The sequence below is a fragment of the Equus asinus genome, chromosome 6 (assembly GCF_041296235.1).
Source record: "Equus asinus isolate D_3611 breed Donkey chromosome 6, EquAss-T2T_v2, whole genome shotgun sequence".
Lineage (NCBI taxonomy): Eukaryota > Metazoa > Chordata > Mammalia > Perissodactyla > Equidae > Equus > Equus asinus.
The window spans coordinates 29,530,414-29,546,416 of NC_091795.1; the positions used below are offsets into that span (position 1 = coordinate 29,530,414).

The following is a 16,003-nucleotide window of genomic DNA, read 5'->3' on the forward strand; positions in this document are numbered from 1 at the left end:
AGGAAGGGGACCAGATCAGAGACAGGGAGGCCAGCCAGGAGGCGGCCACACAGCCCCATGAGCTACAATATAGGTGACCCCCTAACATATATTCAGTCACATCATCCTGCTGGTGCCCAGGAGGCTGGCCTGAGAGTGTTCCCGCCTGTAACTTACTCCAGGGAGGCCAGGGGACCAGAATGCAAAGAGAGCGCATCTCTTCAATTGATTAATAGTGACTGCCTAGAGCACTATCATGAACTCAGGCAACTTCGGGGCCCAGGACAAAGGGAGCCAGCATTGATTAGTGATGTCTGAGCGGGGCATAAGGGGATGTGGCAGTGTTCATTCACTTATGCACACACACATACTCAAACAAATGTTTATTCAGCATTTACTACAGTTAGGCACATGCATACGAAGCTATCCTCTTTGCAGGAGCTCAGTTCTCGAAGGTTCAGCCACAGAAAGAGGGAAAAGCCCCGAGCCCAGGCTCCATTCTGCTCTGGACTGGCTCCCTTGGAGCCTCTTCAAGGCCTTGGAAAGGCCTGTGTCCTCTTCTCTTGGGGTCTTGAACAAATTAGCTGCTTGGTAGTTATTTGTGGAAGAAGGAAAATAAGTAGATTACCATATTTTCCAATTTTTATTCATTTACTCAACAAAGAAACCCACATAAACATTTTGAAGGCCTTTTCAAGGTTTTGGAGATGAATTAGACCCAAGCTTTGCCTTCTAGGAATTCATAGCTCCACCTGGAGATTAGATAGGTGCCAGAAATCTGTAAAACAAAGTTGTTATTTATAAATCCAAGTTCCTTGGGGTGCCTGGCTTCAGGAGGCAGACGTAGCTTGTCTGGCGTCGAGGGGACCAGAGGGGAAGTAGATGGGAAGGTGAAAACCCGTGGGGCAAAGGGTGAGGCATGCGCCCCTCCTGCACCCCACCCCCGTGCCCCACAGGCAGGGCCCCGTCCGCACCTCCCTGTCCTCCTGGAGCCTGGAAACAAAGCAGCTGTTCAGGTGAGGTGGCCGCAAAGGTCGGAGTGAGACAGGCAATACGAATCCACTTGAAGGAAACACTTGGAGATGTCGGAATCTTGCTCTGAAAAGGCCAGCCCTTTGTCACCCGGGCTGCTGGCAACGACCCCTTTGTAGTTCAGGAGGCCCCATGGAAGGAGGGAGGCAAGTGCAGCCCCTGCTCTGGGCCCCGCAGGCCTCCCGTGCTGCCCACAGCATGGCGCCTGTCTCAGCTAATCAGCTGCACCCACGCCTCTGCCCTGGGTTGCAGGCATAGAGGGACTCTGTCTGCACCTCCAGCTCCCTACAGCATCCCTGCTCCTGGCTGTGCTGCCTAGCTCCCCACCCCTGGGACCTGCCCACTCCTGCTCCCCACTGGCTTGTGAGAAAGGTGAGATGGGGGTGGAGAGGGATAATTGGGAAAAGAAACCCCTCCAGGGCCTTGGAGGACACGGTGAGGTGGAGAGAGCAAAGGAGGAGGTCCCAGAGACAGGAGAGACTATGCTGTGGGGAGACAGAATCCAACGGGGCCCGGGCCGAGCTGTGAGCCCAGAAAGGGGCCCAGGGACTTGTGGAAGCCCCTCCCAGAACTTAAGCCTCTCTTCTGGGAGGGTCTGAGGCCAGGAGCAGGAGGCAGTGCAGCCCATGTGCAGTGTTGGGAGAGTCTTAGGCTGGGCCTGCACGCTGAGAGAGCTCCGGCTCCTGGGGCCCTCCTTTGTCCTTCTGTCCTGTGGAAAGCAGGAAGCGTGCATGCTGCAGGAACCAGACGCACATGGAGGGACACACACGGACAGAGTGTACACACTCACACAGGTCCCCTGCATCTCTAGAGAGGGGCCCCTCATACCTCTGTGTCTGGTGGCTGATGAGCCATCACCGACACACGGGGCCAAGACCCAGAGCAAACAGCGAAGTGAAGAGGGTGTGCCACAGACAAGTCTGCCGGCAGCTCTGGACCACAGACTCTCGAGGGACAGGGACGTCCTCCCAAGGCCCCCAAAGGGGGACTCCTCAGCAGGTTGACGTTGGTGAGGGTCTTCCTGCTTACATAAAACTGTCTGGAAGACTGCCGATGAAATGTGAATCTATCTGAAATGGAGTTCCCTTACCTGGGAATGTACGCAAGTGTGAATCTGGGTGTGCATGTGCACACAAGAAGGAGTGTATGTGTGTATGTGTGTGCACAAGAACACAAGCTGCTGTACTGGGAAAGAAGCTGGAAAAGGAAAGAAAAGCATGGACTTTTAATCATTCACACACCCACACACACGCATCCATGCACATTTTTGGCACAGCCTGCACCCCCTATCAGTGAGTGTAAATCACTGTTTTGGTCAGAGAGCTGAGCCCACTTAAACCAGTGGCTCTCAAACTTGCTGCACGTTAGAATCATTTGGGGAGCTTTCAAAAGTCCCAATGCCCAGGCTACACTCCAGACCAGCACATCAGAATTTCTGGAGATGAGACTCCGGCATTAATACTTGATATCAATATTTAATAATCTCCTCAGAGATTCCAACGTCCTTGCCAGGGCTAAGTGTCCGTGTGCGTAGAAAGCTGTTCTTCCATTCCTCTGCACAGAAAGCTTCTATTCATCCCTCAAGACCCAAGTCCCACGGCTTCTTTCTAGGAAAACCCTGATACCTCTTCAGGTGAGCTAGTTGTCTCTTTCCTGAAGCTTTCAACAACATGTTAGTCATCTGACTGTATAACAATTATTTGCTTGTCTGTTGGTCTGTCCCACCTGCTGTTCAGAACTATGAGCTCTGTGAAGACAGCTGCTCCGTGGGCTCCATCTCTCTAGTCCCAATACCCAGCCGGTGTCTGACATGCAGCTGATGATCAATAGATGCTTCAGAATGAAAGGGAATCTGTAGTGAAGGCCATGAGCAGAAAGGGGCGGGAAGTGAGGGCCTGCATTGTTTCTGGGTGGTGAGGGCATTGGTCTGGTCCCCTGGCAGCAGGATGGAGGTACTCCCCTGACCCTTTAGTGACAGAAAGGGTCCTCTTATGTCAACAAGTTTGATTGATGCGGGTTGGTCCACATTTCCTGCTTCCTCAGGAAGTGCCACCAAAGTCACTCAAAAGTCCAGAGGGACAACTGAGTGGGGCTGTGACCTGTGCCCGGACTCCCTGGGTGACTGACCCTTCCTACCTGTCCCCTCTCAGCCCCCATTCCAAGCCCACTCGGTCCGTCCTACTTCCAGACAGCTTTGCTCTGAGGAGCGCTCGGAGCAGTCTGGGTCCCCTGCCTTTCTGCTGATCCAGGACCAGCCCACACACCTTGGTCCTTGGCAAGGGCCATGCCTGGGAAGCCCCAGTGCAGGAGGAGGAGGCTCCTACAGCCAGCTCAGCCTTCAGACACTCCAGCCCCCGCCCAGGAGCCAGAGCAGCAGACAAGAGAGGCAACCAGGGGCAGAACCAAGGGATGGATGTCCATCCTGCACGGGTGCAGCCTTCTTTCCTCATCATCTCCTCTCTCCGTGGGCAGCCCTGCCTCTCCTACGCAGCCCTTCCCCGCTGACAGTCCTTTCCTAGTTCTTATTGCCCCTCTCCATCCCCAACGGGCCTCTACTGTCCCCATCTTAGGCCCCCCGAGGTGAAGTGATGTGAAAAGGCCACACAAACGTCCGGCTGGGACTGGACTATGGGGTTAGAAAGGGGTTAAGAGCAGAGGATTTAAAGTGAGGCCGTGTGATTTGAGAACTGGCTCTGTCACTGACTGGCTCTGTCTTCTTGGGGCCTCAGTTTCCTCATCTGTAAACTGGGATCACAAATATAGCCCCTCACCTCATAAACTCGTGGTGCAGATTAAGTGAGGTACCAAGTGGAAGAGCTCCTCACAGGCCTCCTGGTCACTAGTCCAGCCTGAGGCCATGGTGGGGCCCCCTCACCCACCCCACACAGACACACGCACTCCCACAGCCCACTTCTTGGAGGGCTCTCAGCCTCCAGGCAGAGCCCAACCTCTCCCCTCCCCCACAACCCCCTCAGTGACCGGCCCAAGTCCTGGTCACCCACAGAGTCCACTCAACACAGGCAAGTGATTTCTTTACACGTTGGGGCTTTTACTTCAATTTGAAGCAGATGGTTGAGCACAGATGTGAACAGCTTTGGCCTTTTGAGCACAAGGAAGGAGCAGGCCTTGGCTTTGAACATGTCCCCCTTCCCCACAGATTGGCCCATTCCCCTGGTCCCTTCGCCACCTCTGTCCCCATGCACAACCTGTAACAGACCACTGGTCCCCAGGCCGGGCACCATCTCGTTTGCCCAGCCAGGAGGGCAGGCCCCCGGCAAGGAGTGGCTGGTTGGGCTGGCTAAGCGAGCAAAGACCCTTAGGCAGGTCACCCTGGGGCAAGTCCTGGGGGTGGGGTACAGGTGGTCAATATTGCTTCTTTCCCTCCTTACTCCCTTCCCATGATGCTCAGGGCCCAAGAAGGAGCCTGGGCCCAGGGGACACTGAGAATCAGGGTCAGAGGTCTGGGCAGCCAGTGGGAGGGACAGAATGGGCTGGGATCTCAGATCCACTCCCTCCAGGCACCCCCACCCTGCCCCTCACAGCCTCCAGAAGGCTTATCTTGCACCCAGCGGGCTCAGGGCCCAGTGTAGAAAGAGAGTTTCGGGTCAGAGGGTCAAGCGCTTCCAATGGTCGCCAAGTGTCCATCCCTTCCATAAGTCCCTAGTGGAACTGCTGACTCGTCTTTGGCTTGAGATGGGACTCAGGCAACAGGAGAAGCAAAAGTCACAGAGCAACCGTGTGGCTTTTCACTGTGGGGTTTTCTCACCACATTTTGTTCAGTGTCTGTCGAATCTTTGGCAATGAATCTCTGCAGCCAGACGGTGGGCCTCAGGCTCCGGGCCAGGGGAAGGCTGAGCTCTCCCCTCCCCACCAGGTAGAGGGCAAAGTGCGAGGTCGCCGCAGAGAGGCCGGGGGAGGGCAGAGGGTGAGAGGGAGGCGGGTGTGCTCCTGTTCGACCCTGAGAGGCGGCAGTCTGAGCGTCTCATGGCATCTTGGAGAGGAAGGTGAGGCTGGACTGGTGAGCTCACCTCCTCAAGCTTGACTGGAAAGAGGGCCCACAGCAGCGTCCTTGGTCTAGCCCAGGGCCAGTCACTCCTGAAAGAAATAATCAACCATCAGAAGCAGCCCCTCCTCATCCTAGCCCCTGTTTCTGGAAGGCCCGAACTGTACAGGTGCTCGCATCCCCAGCACCTCCTCTCATGTAATGCTCGCAGCTGCCCTGGGAGGGACTTGCATGGCCCAGGCAGGGAATAGCATCTTGAGGGAATCAGTAAGTGGCAGAGCCAGCATTTGGACCCAAGACTGACTGCCTCCTGAGCTCACATCATCTGGTTCCTCTCCCCTCTGCATTTCAGAGCTACTGCTGATTTTGTTGGTTTGGGGGATGGGCTGGACCACAGGGGGTGGGGGGAGGGGCACTCAGGGACAGCCAGTGCTGATACCACAATCCCCTGTCACCCCTCTGAGGGATGTCAGAGTTAGTCCTGCCCTCTACGGGAACAGCCAACCACAGCTCCCTTTCCCCTACACTGTTTAGACAAGAGTACTACACCAGGAGTCAGGAGACCAACTCTAGTTGCAGCCCATCCACCCGCCAGCTGGGTGACCTGAGACAAGTCATTTAACTTCCTGTCCTCCATGTCCTCATCTGTAAAATGACACAGCTGGAGTGGGTTAATAATTTTAAAACTTTCCTTTGAGCAGTAGAAATGAAGGCTGACCTGTGGAATCCTAAAACAGAAAACAGATAAACATAGGATCTTTTTGGACACCATGTCTTCTCGGACAAGGGAAACAATAGAAAGAATAAACAAGTGGGATTTTATCAGACTAAAGAGCTTCTACAAGGCAAGGAAAAACAGGATTGAAATGAAAAGACAACCCACCAACTGGGAAAAAACATTTGCAAATCATACATCCAACAAAGGGTTAATCTCCATAATATATAAAGAACTCACACAACTCAACAACAAAAAATCAAACAACCCGATCAAAAACTGGGCAGGGGATATAAACAGACACTCCTCCAAAGAAGATATACAGATGGCCAACAGGCACATGAAAAGATGCTCATCATCACTAATTATCAGGGAAATGCAAATCAAAACTACACTAACATATCACCTTATACCTGTTAGAATGGCTAAAATAACCAAGACAAAAAATTACAAATGTTGGAGAGGTTGTGGAGAAAAAGGAACCCTCATACACTGCTGGTGGGAATGCAGACTGGTGTAGCCACTATAGAAAACAATATGGAGGTTTCTCAAAAAATTAAAAATAGAAATACCATATGACCCCACTATTGCACTACTGGGTATCTATCTAAAGAACTTGAAATTAGCAATTCAAAGAGACCCATGCACCCCTATGTTCATTACAGCAGCATTATTTACAATAGCCAAGACTTGGAAGCAACCCAAGTGCCCATAGATTGATGAATGGATAAAGAAGATGTGGGATATATATACAATGGAATACTACTCAGCCGTAAAAAAGACAAAATTGTCCCATTCACAACCACATGGATGGACCTGGAGGGTATTATGTTAAGTGAAATAAGCCAGACAGAGAAACATAAACTCTGTATGATTCCACTCACATGTGGAAGATAAACAAACACACAGACAAAGAGAACAGATTAGTGGTTACCGGGGGAAGGGGGTGTGGGTGGGCACAAAGGTGAAGGGGCGTCCCTATAAGATGACTGACAAATAATAACGTGCAACTGAAATTTCACAATGCTGTAAACTACCATAACCTCAATTAAAAAAAAAAACAGATAAACATAGTTCTGGTCTATGTGGAGCAGCGGGGCAGGGGGGACATGGTGGGGGAGACCCCGAGTCCTATTGCATCCCCTCCAGCACAGAGCCTGGGGCACCTCTGAGAACCCAGGGTGCCAAGGAGCACAGTGTGAAAACCACTAGGTTAGACCATCTTTACGCTCCTCACAGTCCTGACCTTCAGATCGTCCTCCGGCAGCTGAACTTGGTGTTGCTCGAGAGAGAAACTGACCGGAGCGGGTGACTTGCTACCGGGAAGGGACAGGAGAGGGGAGCAGTCATGGGGGCTGCTGGGACTTCAGCTTTAGGGGGAGGTCAGGGCTGGTGGGGAGGCTCTGAGAAGGTTCCCAGTCTACCCAGAAAAACGCAAAAGAATAACAGCGATCCCTTAACCCCGCACAGCACTCTCCTAAAAATGCAGCTCCGCATACTTCTCTTTCTCTTCTTACAACAACCCTGAACAAACAGCTAAGTACTTATTTTTGAGGCAAAACATCTGTCAGGCATCTCCACATGCCAGGCAGCTTTCTCACAGCCCTGTCTCAGAGGTGAGCGATCCCCTGCCCAGAGAAGGAAGCGCCACAAGTTGGCAGCACCAGGATTTGAATCCAGACCGGCAATGTTGCTTCTACCACACAGAGGCTGCTCCTGCTGAAACGGAGGCTCAGGGAGCTGGGACAGAGCCAAACCACGAGGCTGGAGGGCCCGCTAACCACAGGCCCTGGTGAGCTTCTAGGCCTTGGGGCGGCCGCTGGGCAGGCAGCCAAGGTGAGAGGCTGGGGCAAGGTTGGAGGTGGGGTCCAAGGAGGGCGAGGGAGCCAGGCCAGGAGAAGGGAGCGTCCTCCAGCTAATAGAGGCTAAGAAGGGAGAAAGGAAAAGTGGGAGGAGGGAGCATCTTGATGTGGTGAGTCCGGGCGCACATTCTCCGAGCCCACGGTGCAGTGCGTGGCTGGCCCCAGCAGGAATCTGCTTTCTGTTACCAAGTCTGAGGAGGAGGATTAAGAAGCGGAAAGGAAGCCCGTGGGGATGGCACTGGGTCTGTGGTCCATGGGGTGATTTACAGCCCACGTCATCCCGGCGCTGGCTGCCTGGGCGGGCCCTGCGGAGGAGTGGGCCTGGAGTCCTTGTGCAGTCTGCCTGTGGTCTGGGGGAAGGCGTGGAAGGCTGGGTCGGCTGGAGCCGTCCCACTGGCTACCCCATAAAGGCAGCCAGCCTAGCCCCCAACCTTCTATTAGCTCTCAGACTCTGCTGAACATAGCTGCCACCCACGAGAAAGGAGACGAGGTTTCTCTCACCAAGGCCTGACCTTTCACTCTTGAACCCACGTTTTTCCCTGGTGTCTACACAAGATCTGCATTCCCACCACCCACCTCGACCTAGGAATCCTAGCACATACAACACCGTCCAAGGAAGCCTTATGTCCATTGAGCGTGGTGGGAAGAACACTGGGAGGCCTTAGGTGCCAAGACCTTCTCTGTGATTAAGCAGCTGTGTGACCTTGGGGAACTCATTCTCCCTCTCTGTGCTTTAATTCCTTTACTTGCACAGCAAGGGGATTAGCACTCTCCAAAGGGTATTCTGCCGAATACTAGCCAGGTGAGGTATATCCAGTGAGTCTGGGAAACACCACAGACTTTGGCCCCATCTTAGAAAGTCACTATGTATATTAGCATATCAAAGGCTCTGAAAAGTCCTGCAGGAAAGAAATTCGTGTGGCTTTATTTACCCAGTGTTTTCCCAACTCATTTGATCATGTGATTGCGACTGCATTCTGAGGAATAGAAACTCACTCCAGCTTCCAGTAAAGGGAAGCTCATTTAAGGCTACAAAAGAGTATTTCACAGAGGCCGGGGAAAGTGTCAGGAAAGGCAGCAAAGGGCCTGAAAACCTCAGTAGGGGCAATCTGCGGCCCTGCCCTCCAGATGCGCCCCCCAAAAACAGCACTCAGCCACTTTCAGGTCTCTGCTGCTTTCCTGCCTGCCTACCAGCGGCCAGGTCTCAGCATCCCAACCCCACGCACCCAGCGGAGGTAGCCAACTGGTCCAGCTTCAGTCAGATTTCTTTCCCTGGACCAATATTAGCCGTGGCTGAGGGATAGGAGACAAACCTGTCGATGCTACCCCTTCAGAAGGCACTGTGCGTGTGTGTGTGTGTGCATGTGCATAATTGCAAATACAGGGGAGGAGGCTGGCAAGTACCTCCCCTGTGACAACCACACCACAGACCCCTTGTCATCCTTGTCATGTAAACTGGCAATATCCCGCATCGCTCCCTGTGAGAAGCCCAGTCAAGAGGCCCTCTCGCAACAGCCCCACCCCCCAGCCTTTTGTGGGTGGCGTTTCCGCTGTGGGCCAAGGCTCTGGGTACACCTGGGTGAGGCTCTTGGTTCACTGTCCTAAGAAGCCCCCCGTGTCCCAGCCCCTCACCACAGAAGATGCCCTTTAACACCGTCCTGCTGCTAACATAAACTTTGAAAACAACTGGACAAGAAGGCCTCTCCCGTCCCTTCCCTGTCATCCGACACGCTGAGTCTGATCGAGGGGACTTGGTCAGTGTGGCAAAGTGGTTGAGCTGATCACGTTCAGAAATCACCTTTTTATCGGTTCCCTTGTTTGTGGGCAGAAGCTCAGCCCCACGAGGACAGGGACGTGGTCTGCTTTGGTCCCTGCTGTAGCCCCAGTGCCCAGAACAGAGCCCGGCACACGGGAGCATCTCCATAAGGACTTGTTGAGCGAGTGAATAAATATTTCCATTTTCTTTTCTGTAGCTTCCATCTACCATGGGATACGTTTCCTATTTCAAATGGAGCACTGAGCACTTCTGTCAACGTGCCTCCGCATTAGGGGACTTTTTGGTAATTGTTGTGAACCCTGGAACAAGTCTGCATCTTTTCTGCTCTCGTTCACTTCCAGTTATTTTATTCCTAATTATCCTCCTCTGCTTACGAGGCCCGTCTCTGGCTTTAAGTGCACTGGTCTCCTCCCTCCATCACTTCTGTGTGCTGCAGGGTAATTTTAACACTTTGGGGACATTTAAAAAATGATGATACCTGCCTGCTAAGTTATTTTACTTTTTAAATTCATTTTCAGTCTCTGACGTCCACATGACCTACCTAACCATTTTTCACTATCTTCAAATTATACGTTTTTCTATATTTAAGCAACTTGGATACAGGCTTCTACCTGCAAAAAAAAAGATGTGCAAAGGGATTGTAATCTTGACAGTTGTTTTTGTTTTTGTTTTTTACTGGTTTGTCCTAAAAAGAACAGTCAAATTTCAAAAGTTACTTTAATATGAAAATATGAAAGACCAGTAGGGAGAACACGGGAGAAGTATTTTTCAAGATCCACACGATTTGGCATGATTTTACCTTTCACTTTTAAGCACACTGCTGTGTGGGGTCGAAAGGGGGTTCCTGTTCAGGTCTGAATGCTGAACACTGAGGATCATCGTGGCCTCAAAGTTAGCAGGCCGTGGCGCTCTGGGCAGGCTGGTTAACCTTTCTGAGCCTCAGTTTCCTCCCCTTTAAAATGAGCATAGTGATAGTGCCCACCTTCTAGATCAGCTGCAAAGAATCAATGAGACAACAGAGCTGCGCCCCTGGCAGGGCCTGGCGCACAGCGGAAGCGTTAGAAGGCGCTGGTTCCCGCTCCCACAAAGAGCTGGGTCCTCAGTTTCCCCGACTGGTGTTTGAAAACATAAAATGGCATCACAGGCTGAAATGTCTCAAACAAGTAACCAGAAATAGTCACTTTGAGCCAATTGTTATCTTGAGCAATTTGCTTTCAACAGAGTCTCTTTAAAAAATATACACGATTTTTAAAATTATATAAGTCAAGTCTACCATCTGATAAGTGGATAACTAAAGTGTGGTAGATCCATACAACGGAACATCATTCAGCCATAAAAAGGCAAGAAGTACTGCTACGTGCCGGAACATGGATGAACCCTGAAAATGCTATGCTAAGTGAAAACAGCCAGACCCAAAAGACCACACTTCATATGATTCCATTCACCTGAAATATCCAGAACAGAGAAATCTATAGATGAGTGGTTGCCTAATGCCGGCGGAAGGGGATATCTGAGGGGTAGGAGGTGATTGCTAAAGGATTTCTTTGGGGCTGATGAAAATGTTTTAAAATTGACTGTGGTCATAGTTGCACATATCTGTGAAAATACTAAAAACCATTGAATGGTACACTTTAAATGGACGAACTATAATCTCAATAAAAACCTCAATAATTTTCTTAATTGCATAGGTACTTCATGTTAACTATAGAAAAATTAGAGAATACAGAAGAGGGAACAGAAGAAAAAAATTTAAATTACCTCCATCTCCCCACAAGGGAAAACCACTGTACATTCGGTGGCTATTGCTCCATATCCTTTCCCCATGCTCAGGCACACCCACAAAGTACTATATGAAAGAGGAGTCACGTTGTGCAAATTGCACTGCAAGCTGGTGTTTGTGTTTTCTCTAACACTCTAGCCATACATCTAGGCATTTGGGAGACCTGTTCTCACACCTTCTCCAAGGGCCAAGCTCTGCCGTGGTTATTCTGGGCAAAAGCACAGGCCTGGGCTTCTGGCCTCCAAACTTCCCAGGGAACTGGAAGCAGGTACGGACCAGCCCCCCCCAGCGCCTCCGCCCGCCTGGCCTGGGCACCATGGGTGACAGGCAGGAAATTTATGAGCAGTTGGAGTTGGCTGAGATTTGCCAAGGGCGGGACAATGGCGTGAATCAGGGATCACATTGTGTCAGGGCTGGGAGGGCCCTCCGAGGTCGCAGGCATCGAAGAGATGCAAAGTTACGGCCAGAGCCCCTTGTGAGTCAGGAGAATCTGCCTGGGGACCACGATTTGGGAGAAAAATTCATTTACTCAGTGAAGGTTTATTGCTGTCCTCCCGGGTGCCAGCTCTGTGGCAGGCTCTGGGGTTAGAGTTGCTGCCCTGGGGCAGCTTACAGTTCTCCCCAGGGAAAGCCAGGAACCACCGTTGCTGGAAAATGCTGTGGCCCCCGCCCATTCTCTGCTCTGTTCCTCAAGGCCGCTCAGCAGAGAGTGACAGGCTGCAGGCGCTCCCAGCTCCAGCCCGCAGACAGCTGCGTGCTGCTAAGAGGCCGCCCTGCCCCGCAGGCCCCAGGTCCCAGGGACGGGGCGTGAGCAGTCCGGCAGTCTAAACCCCTCATTAACGGAGGCCAGTGGATAAGTTCAAACCTCAGAGCCAGTCAATGACATACAGAAGAACTTTCCTACCAGAAAGAAACAATCACCACAGCAGACAATGCTGAGGATAAGAGCAGGTCACCTGGGGTCCCCTCCTGTGCTAAGATGCTAGATGGGAGCCAGGTCCCAGGCATCCCAGGCAAGCAGAGAGTGAGCGCTCTCACGGACCCCCCTGTCCTGAAGCCTTGCTTGGAGTTACTCTCGTCCACTGGAACCTAAGCTCTGGGAGGGCAGTGTTCTGTTGGCTGTGTCCCTGCTGTCCCCCCACTCCAGGACAAGGGCCAGCTCAAGTCCAGCCTCTTAACCCCCCAGCCCCCACCTCCACTGCAGGCTGGAGAAAGGGTGTTTCTCCCCTGAACTCCAGAAGCTCGTCATACCCACTCCTCCTCCATCCCCGTGCGCCACAGGGTACTGTCTGTGCGACCGCCATCATCCCCTCACTCACCCCACACACCTCCACCACGAGCTCCCGAGGGAAGGCACCACGTCGTCCTTCTGCCTGGGGACAGAAGTGAGTGAACTGGGGCTCAGAGCTACCATTTATTGAGGGTGGCCTCGCGCCAGGCACCACACTATGCTCCTCTGCCTGTGCTGTCTTACGCCACCCCTGGGAGGAGCCATCTCTGCTTCCATTCTGCAGACGAGGAAATGGAGGCCGGAGCAGCTTCCTCACTCACCCGAGGTCACCCTGCTAGGATGCGCAGAGCAGACAGACCCCTTGACCCTGAGAGAGGTCAGCTTCTTCACTGGCAAAGGGACTGGCAAGTCCCCAAGCCACCCACCCAGCTGCCACCTTCCTTGGTGCTAAGAAAATCTCAGTCTTTGTCCCCTGGAACCTAAGGGAAGGTGGCCGGCCGTGGGAGGCCTGGCACTCCCAGAGCCAGAGCTCACGAGGAGCCCATGGGCCTGCAGGGGACGGCCAGGGAGACCCGAGGGCCCCGCCATGCTGACGCCTTCTTGGGCTGTAGGCCATTCTCTCTGGCTGCCAGGTTCTGTTTCCCTCTCCACACTCTGCCTGTGTGTCTCTGTGCCAACTCTCTCTTGGCCTCGCCTCTGTTTATCTCTCCACATCCATCAGCCTTTCTGTCTTTTTTGGCCCCCACCCCACCCCACCCACAGTACAGGGCACCGTGAGGGTCGAGCTGGCCCCGGTGAGGCCTAAGGCCCAGCTGCTGCATCTTCCCATCTGCTTCCCATCCTGTGAAGTTGTCCAGCCAATTCCACTTGGCTACACGCTGCTCTTCCAGGCCCCAGAAGCTTAAGGAGCCCATGACCTTGCCCCACAGCCAGAGGAGGCAGGCAGGCTGCAGGGGAGCAGACAGCTGGGTAGACAGGTGGCCCAGCCAGGTGAGGAAGGCCCTGCTCCCCCACAGCTTCCCAGCGGGCCCTGACTCATGACCCTCACACAAACACCTCCCCGCACTAAACACACACACACACCCCCAACCACAGTGTCAACGGATCCCCATCAGGCCTGCCTCCTCCCCCGCTGGGGACCGCTCCCCATCACTCTTCTGCATCTCGCAGTGCCTCCCCTCCCTAGCCCTGACCACAAAGTGACAGCAGGGGCAATGGGGCACCAACAAGACAAGCCAATTCATGCCAAAGTGCTGGCTGGCAAGCCTATGCAAAGACCATCGTGTGTCTCCAGGACACCCCAGAAGAGTCTAGCTGTGGATATTTCAGGACTGGGGGGGCAATAATGGCTGGCTGGGAGAGGCGATGAGGGCCCTGGACAGTCCAAATAATCAAACAATTTCCACAAAAGCAGTGTGCAAATACAGTTTTAAGTTGAGAAAAACACCTCCCTGTGCCCCTCCCTTCATCCCTAAGCCCCTCATAGCTAGACTCTGGGGCCACTATGGGATCCAGGCAGGGGTGGGACATCTTTGATCGGGGCTCTTTACTCACTGCCACCCTGTCCATCAGTGACATCACAGAAGTAGCTTCCAGCTGCACAGGGAGAGGCCAAGACCGGGAAGAAAAACAATTCTTTCGCCTACATGCATGCATACACACACACAGAGTGCACACACATATACTCCCACACGCACACATGCATGTGCAAATGCATATCCGCTGACAGGCAATACAGCATGGTGGTTAAATGTGTAAGTTACAGCATTAGCTGGCCTCTGTCTGAATCCTGACTTCTCCATTTTACCAGCTGTGTGACGTTGAGCAAGTTACTTAACCTCTCTGTGCTTCAGTTTTCACCCATAAAAAGGTAATAATAGCAATGTACTGCACGAAGTTGTAGAGAGGATTAAAGAACACAATGGCTGCAAGGACAAGCACTCAGCATTAGGCAGCCACATGTCAGAGCACACATGTGTGTGGGTCTCCCCCGCTCCCCATTTGCCCATCAGCAACTTCAGGCAGGAACTGTGTGTCTCCAATTTAGACTGCCAGGGCCCCACTTAGTCCTGGGCACAGAGGAGCCACCCATTAGATATGGTGGAAGACAACTGAAAACCCCTCAATTCCTCATGCTTCCATTCATTCAGCAAATATTTACCGATCGTGTAGACCCTGCCAGACTCCACTGAAGCACTGGAGATCCCACAGGGAGCAAGACCGACAAGGACCCCACCCTCCCCACGCTGACCCCAGGAGCACAAGCCGCTCTGCAGAAGCGAATTTCTCTAGAGAAAGGAAGCCTCGTGTTTTCTGTGCCAAAACAGCCTGGGCACGTTCTTCCCCGGTGATTGATGCACTTCCCTGCATTCTCGGTCAGACGTTACTGCGTCTCCTTCAGCTTCCTCTTGACAACTCAAGGTCGAGCCCAGGAACATCCGTCTGGGCACTGGGCACAGAAGATGCCCCAGGTCCTTGAGGCTCTGGGGCCCTTCACCCCGACACTAAATGGCCTCCAGCCTCCTGGCTCCTCTGAGCCTCCGGCGCTGCCCCTTTTGTTCTCCGTTTCTTCCCACACCGTCAGGCCACGGGCAGTGATTCCAGGGGCCGTCAATGCACCTGCTCCGGGAGCTGGCCTCACGCTTCTGTAGGTCGTCTCTGTTCAGCTGCTCTGATCTGAGAGACCAGGGAGTCAGGCGTGTAAGAACTGTGTGCAGACTAAGACAGGGGGACTCCAAAGACGTCCCCACGGGGCCCTCCTACGAGCTTCTGCGCACAGCCTTTGTGTCATTAAGCTCTGTTCCAAAGGGCGGGGCGTTTGTTTGTTTTGTTCTCCAAAGTGACCCAGCACCTAGAATAATGCCTGGCGTATCGTAAACACTCCAAACCGGTGCATGTATGTGCTCACACACAAGGCAGACAGCAAAGGACAGACCCGGTGGACTCTGCCTGGCAATGGAATCAAGTCCTTGGTGGGCAGCCCAGTCTGGTATCCATATTCCCTAAGTCACTGGATGGGGAGGGGACACTCGGGGTCCCTCTGCCCACCTTCCTGATGGACCAGCAACGTCCTCCAGGAATGCCCTCTGACTGTGCAGTGTTTCCAGTCCAGAAAGCCCTTCCACAGCCATCATCCCTTGTCACCTCCTCACCATGGATATTTTTATCCATGTTTTATGAGGAAAGCAAAGCCTGGAGAAGGCAAGTGTCTGAGGTTACAGAGCTCAAGAGCAGCTGGGCTGGGACTCAGACCCACGTCTCCCAGCGCCGGGTCCTGCGCAGCCAGACACCCCCTGCGGCTCTCCCTTCACCTTGGGGAGAGCAGAGGACAGCGATGGTCTGGATGCAGAAGCACTTGTTTCCTGGGGTTGGACCAGCCTGCCTCGGCCCCGCCTGCCTGGCCCAGCTGTGCGCCCTGGGTGATGCCCTTCTCCGGGCCCCAGCCTCCCATCTAGCTCCCAAGGTTAACAATGTGGACCTCAGGAGGTCGGGCCCCTGGAGGCTGCTGTAGGATTCAGGAGAAAAACGGGCACAAGAGGGCTCTGCAACTCGGAAAACACTACGCAGAGGTACAAGGTCGCCGGGTGGCCTGACCTGGTCATCTAGGCTCTCTGGATCTCAGGG

The 16,003-nt window shown here is 53.2% G+C and overlaps 1 protein-coding gene across 3 annotated transcripts in view; it reads right to left on the minus strand.

Moving 5' to 3' along the window:
• Nucleotides 1-354: 354 nt before the first annotated feature.
• The window catches only part of ATOH8 (atonal bHLH transcription factor 8), a 36,125-nt gene continuing 20,476 nt past the window's right edge, over nt 355-16,003 (minus strand). For 2 of the 3 annotated variants that reach the window (XM_044772774.2, XM_044772773.2), the window contains one exon: nt 355-5,106. In XM_044772774.2, the coding sequence (XP_044628709.2) occupies nt 5,036-5,106 (71 nt within the window). In that variant the 3' untranslated portion in view covers nt 355-5,035. Of the gene's footprint in view, nt 5,107-14,540; nt 15,056-16,003 lie in introns of all 3 variants that reach the window. The other variant, XR_006529391.2, reaches the window with a different exon arrangement.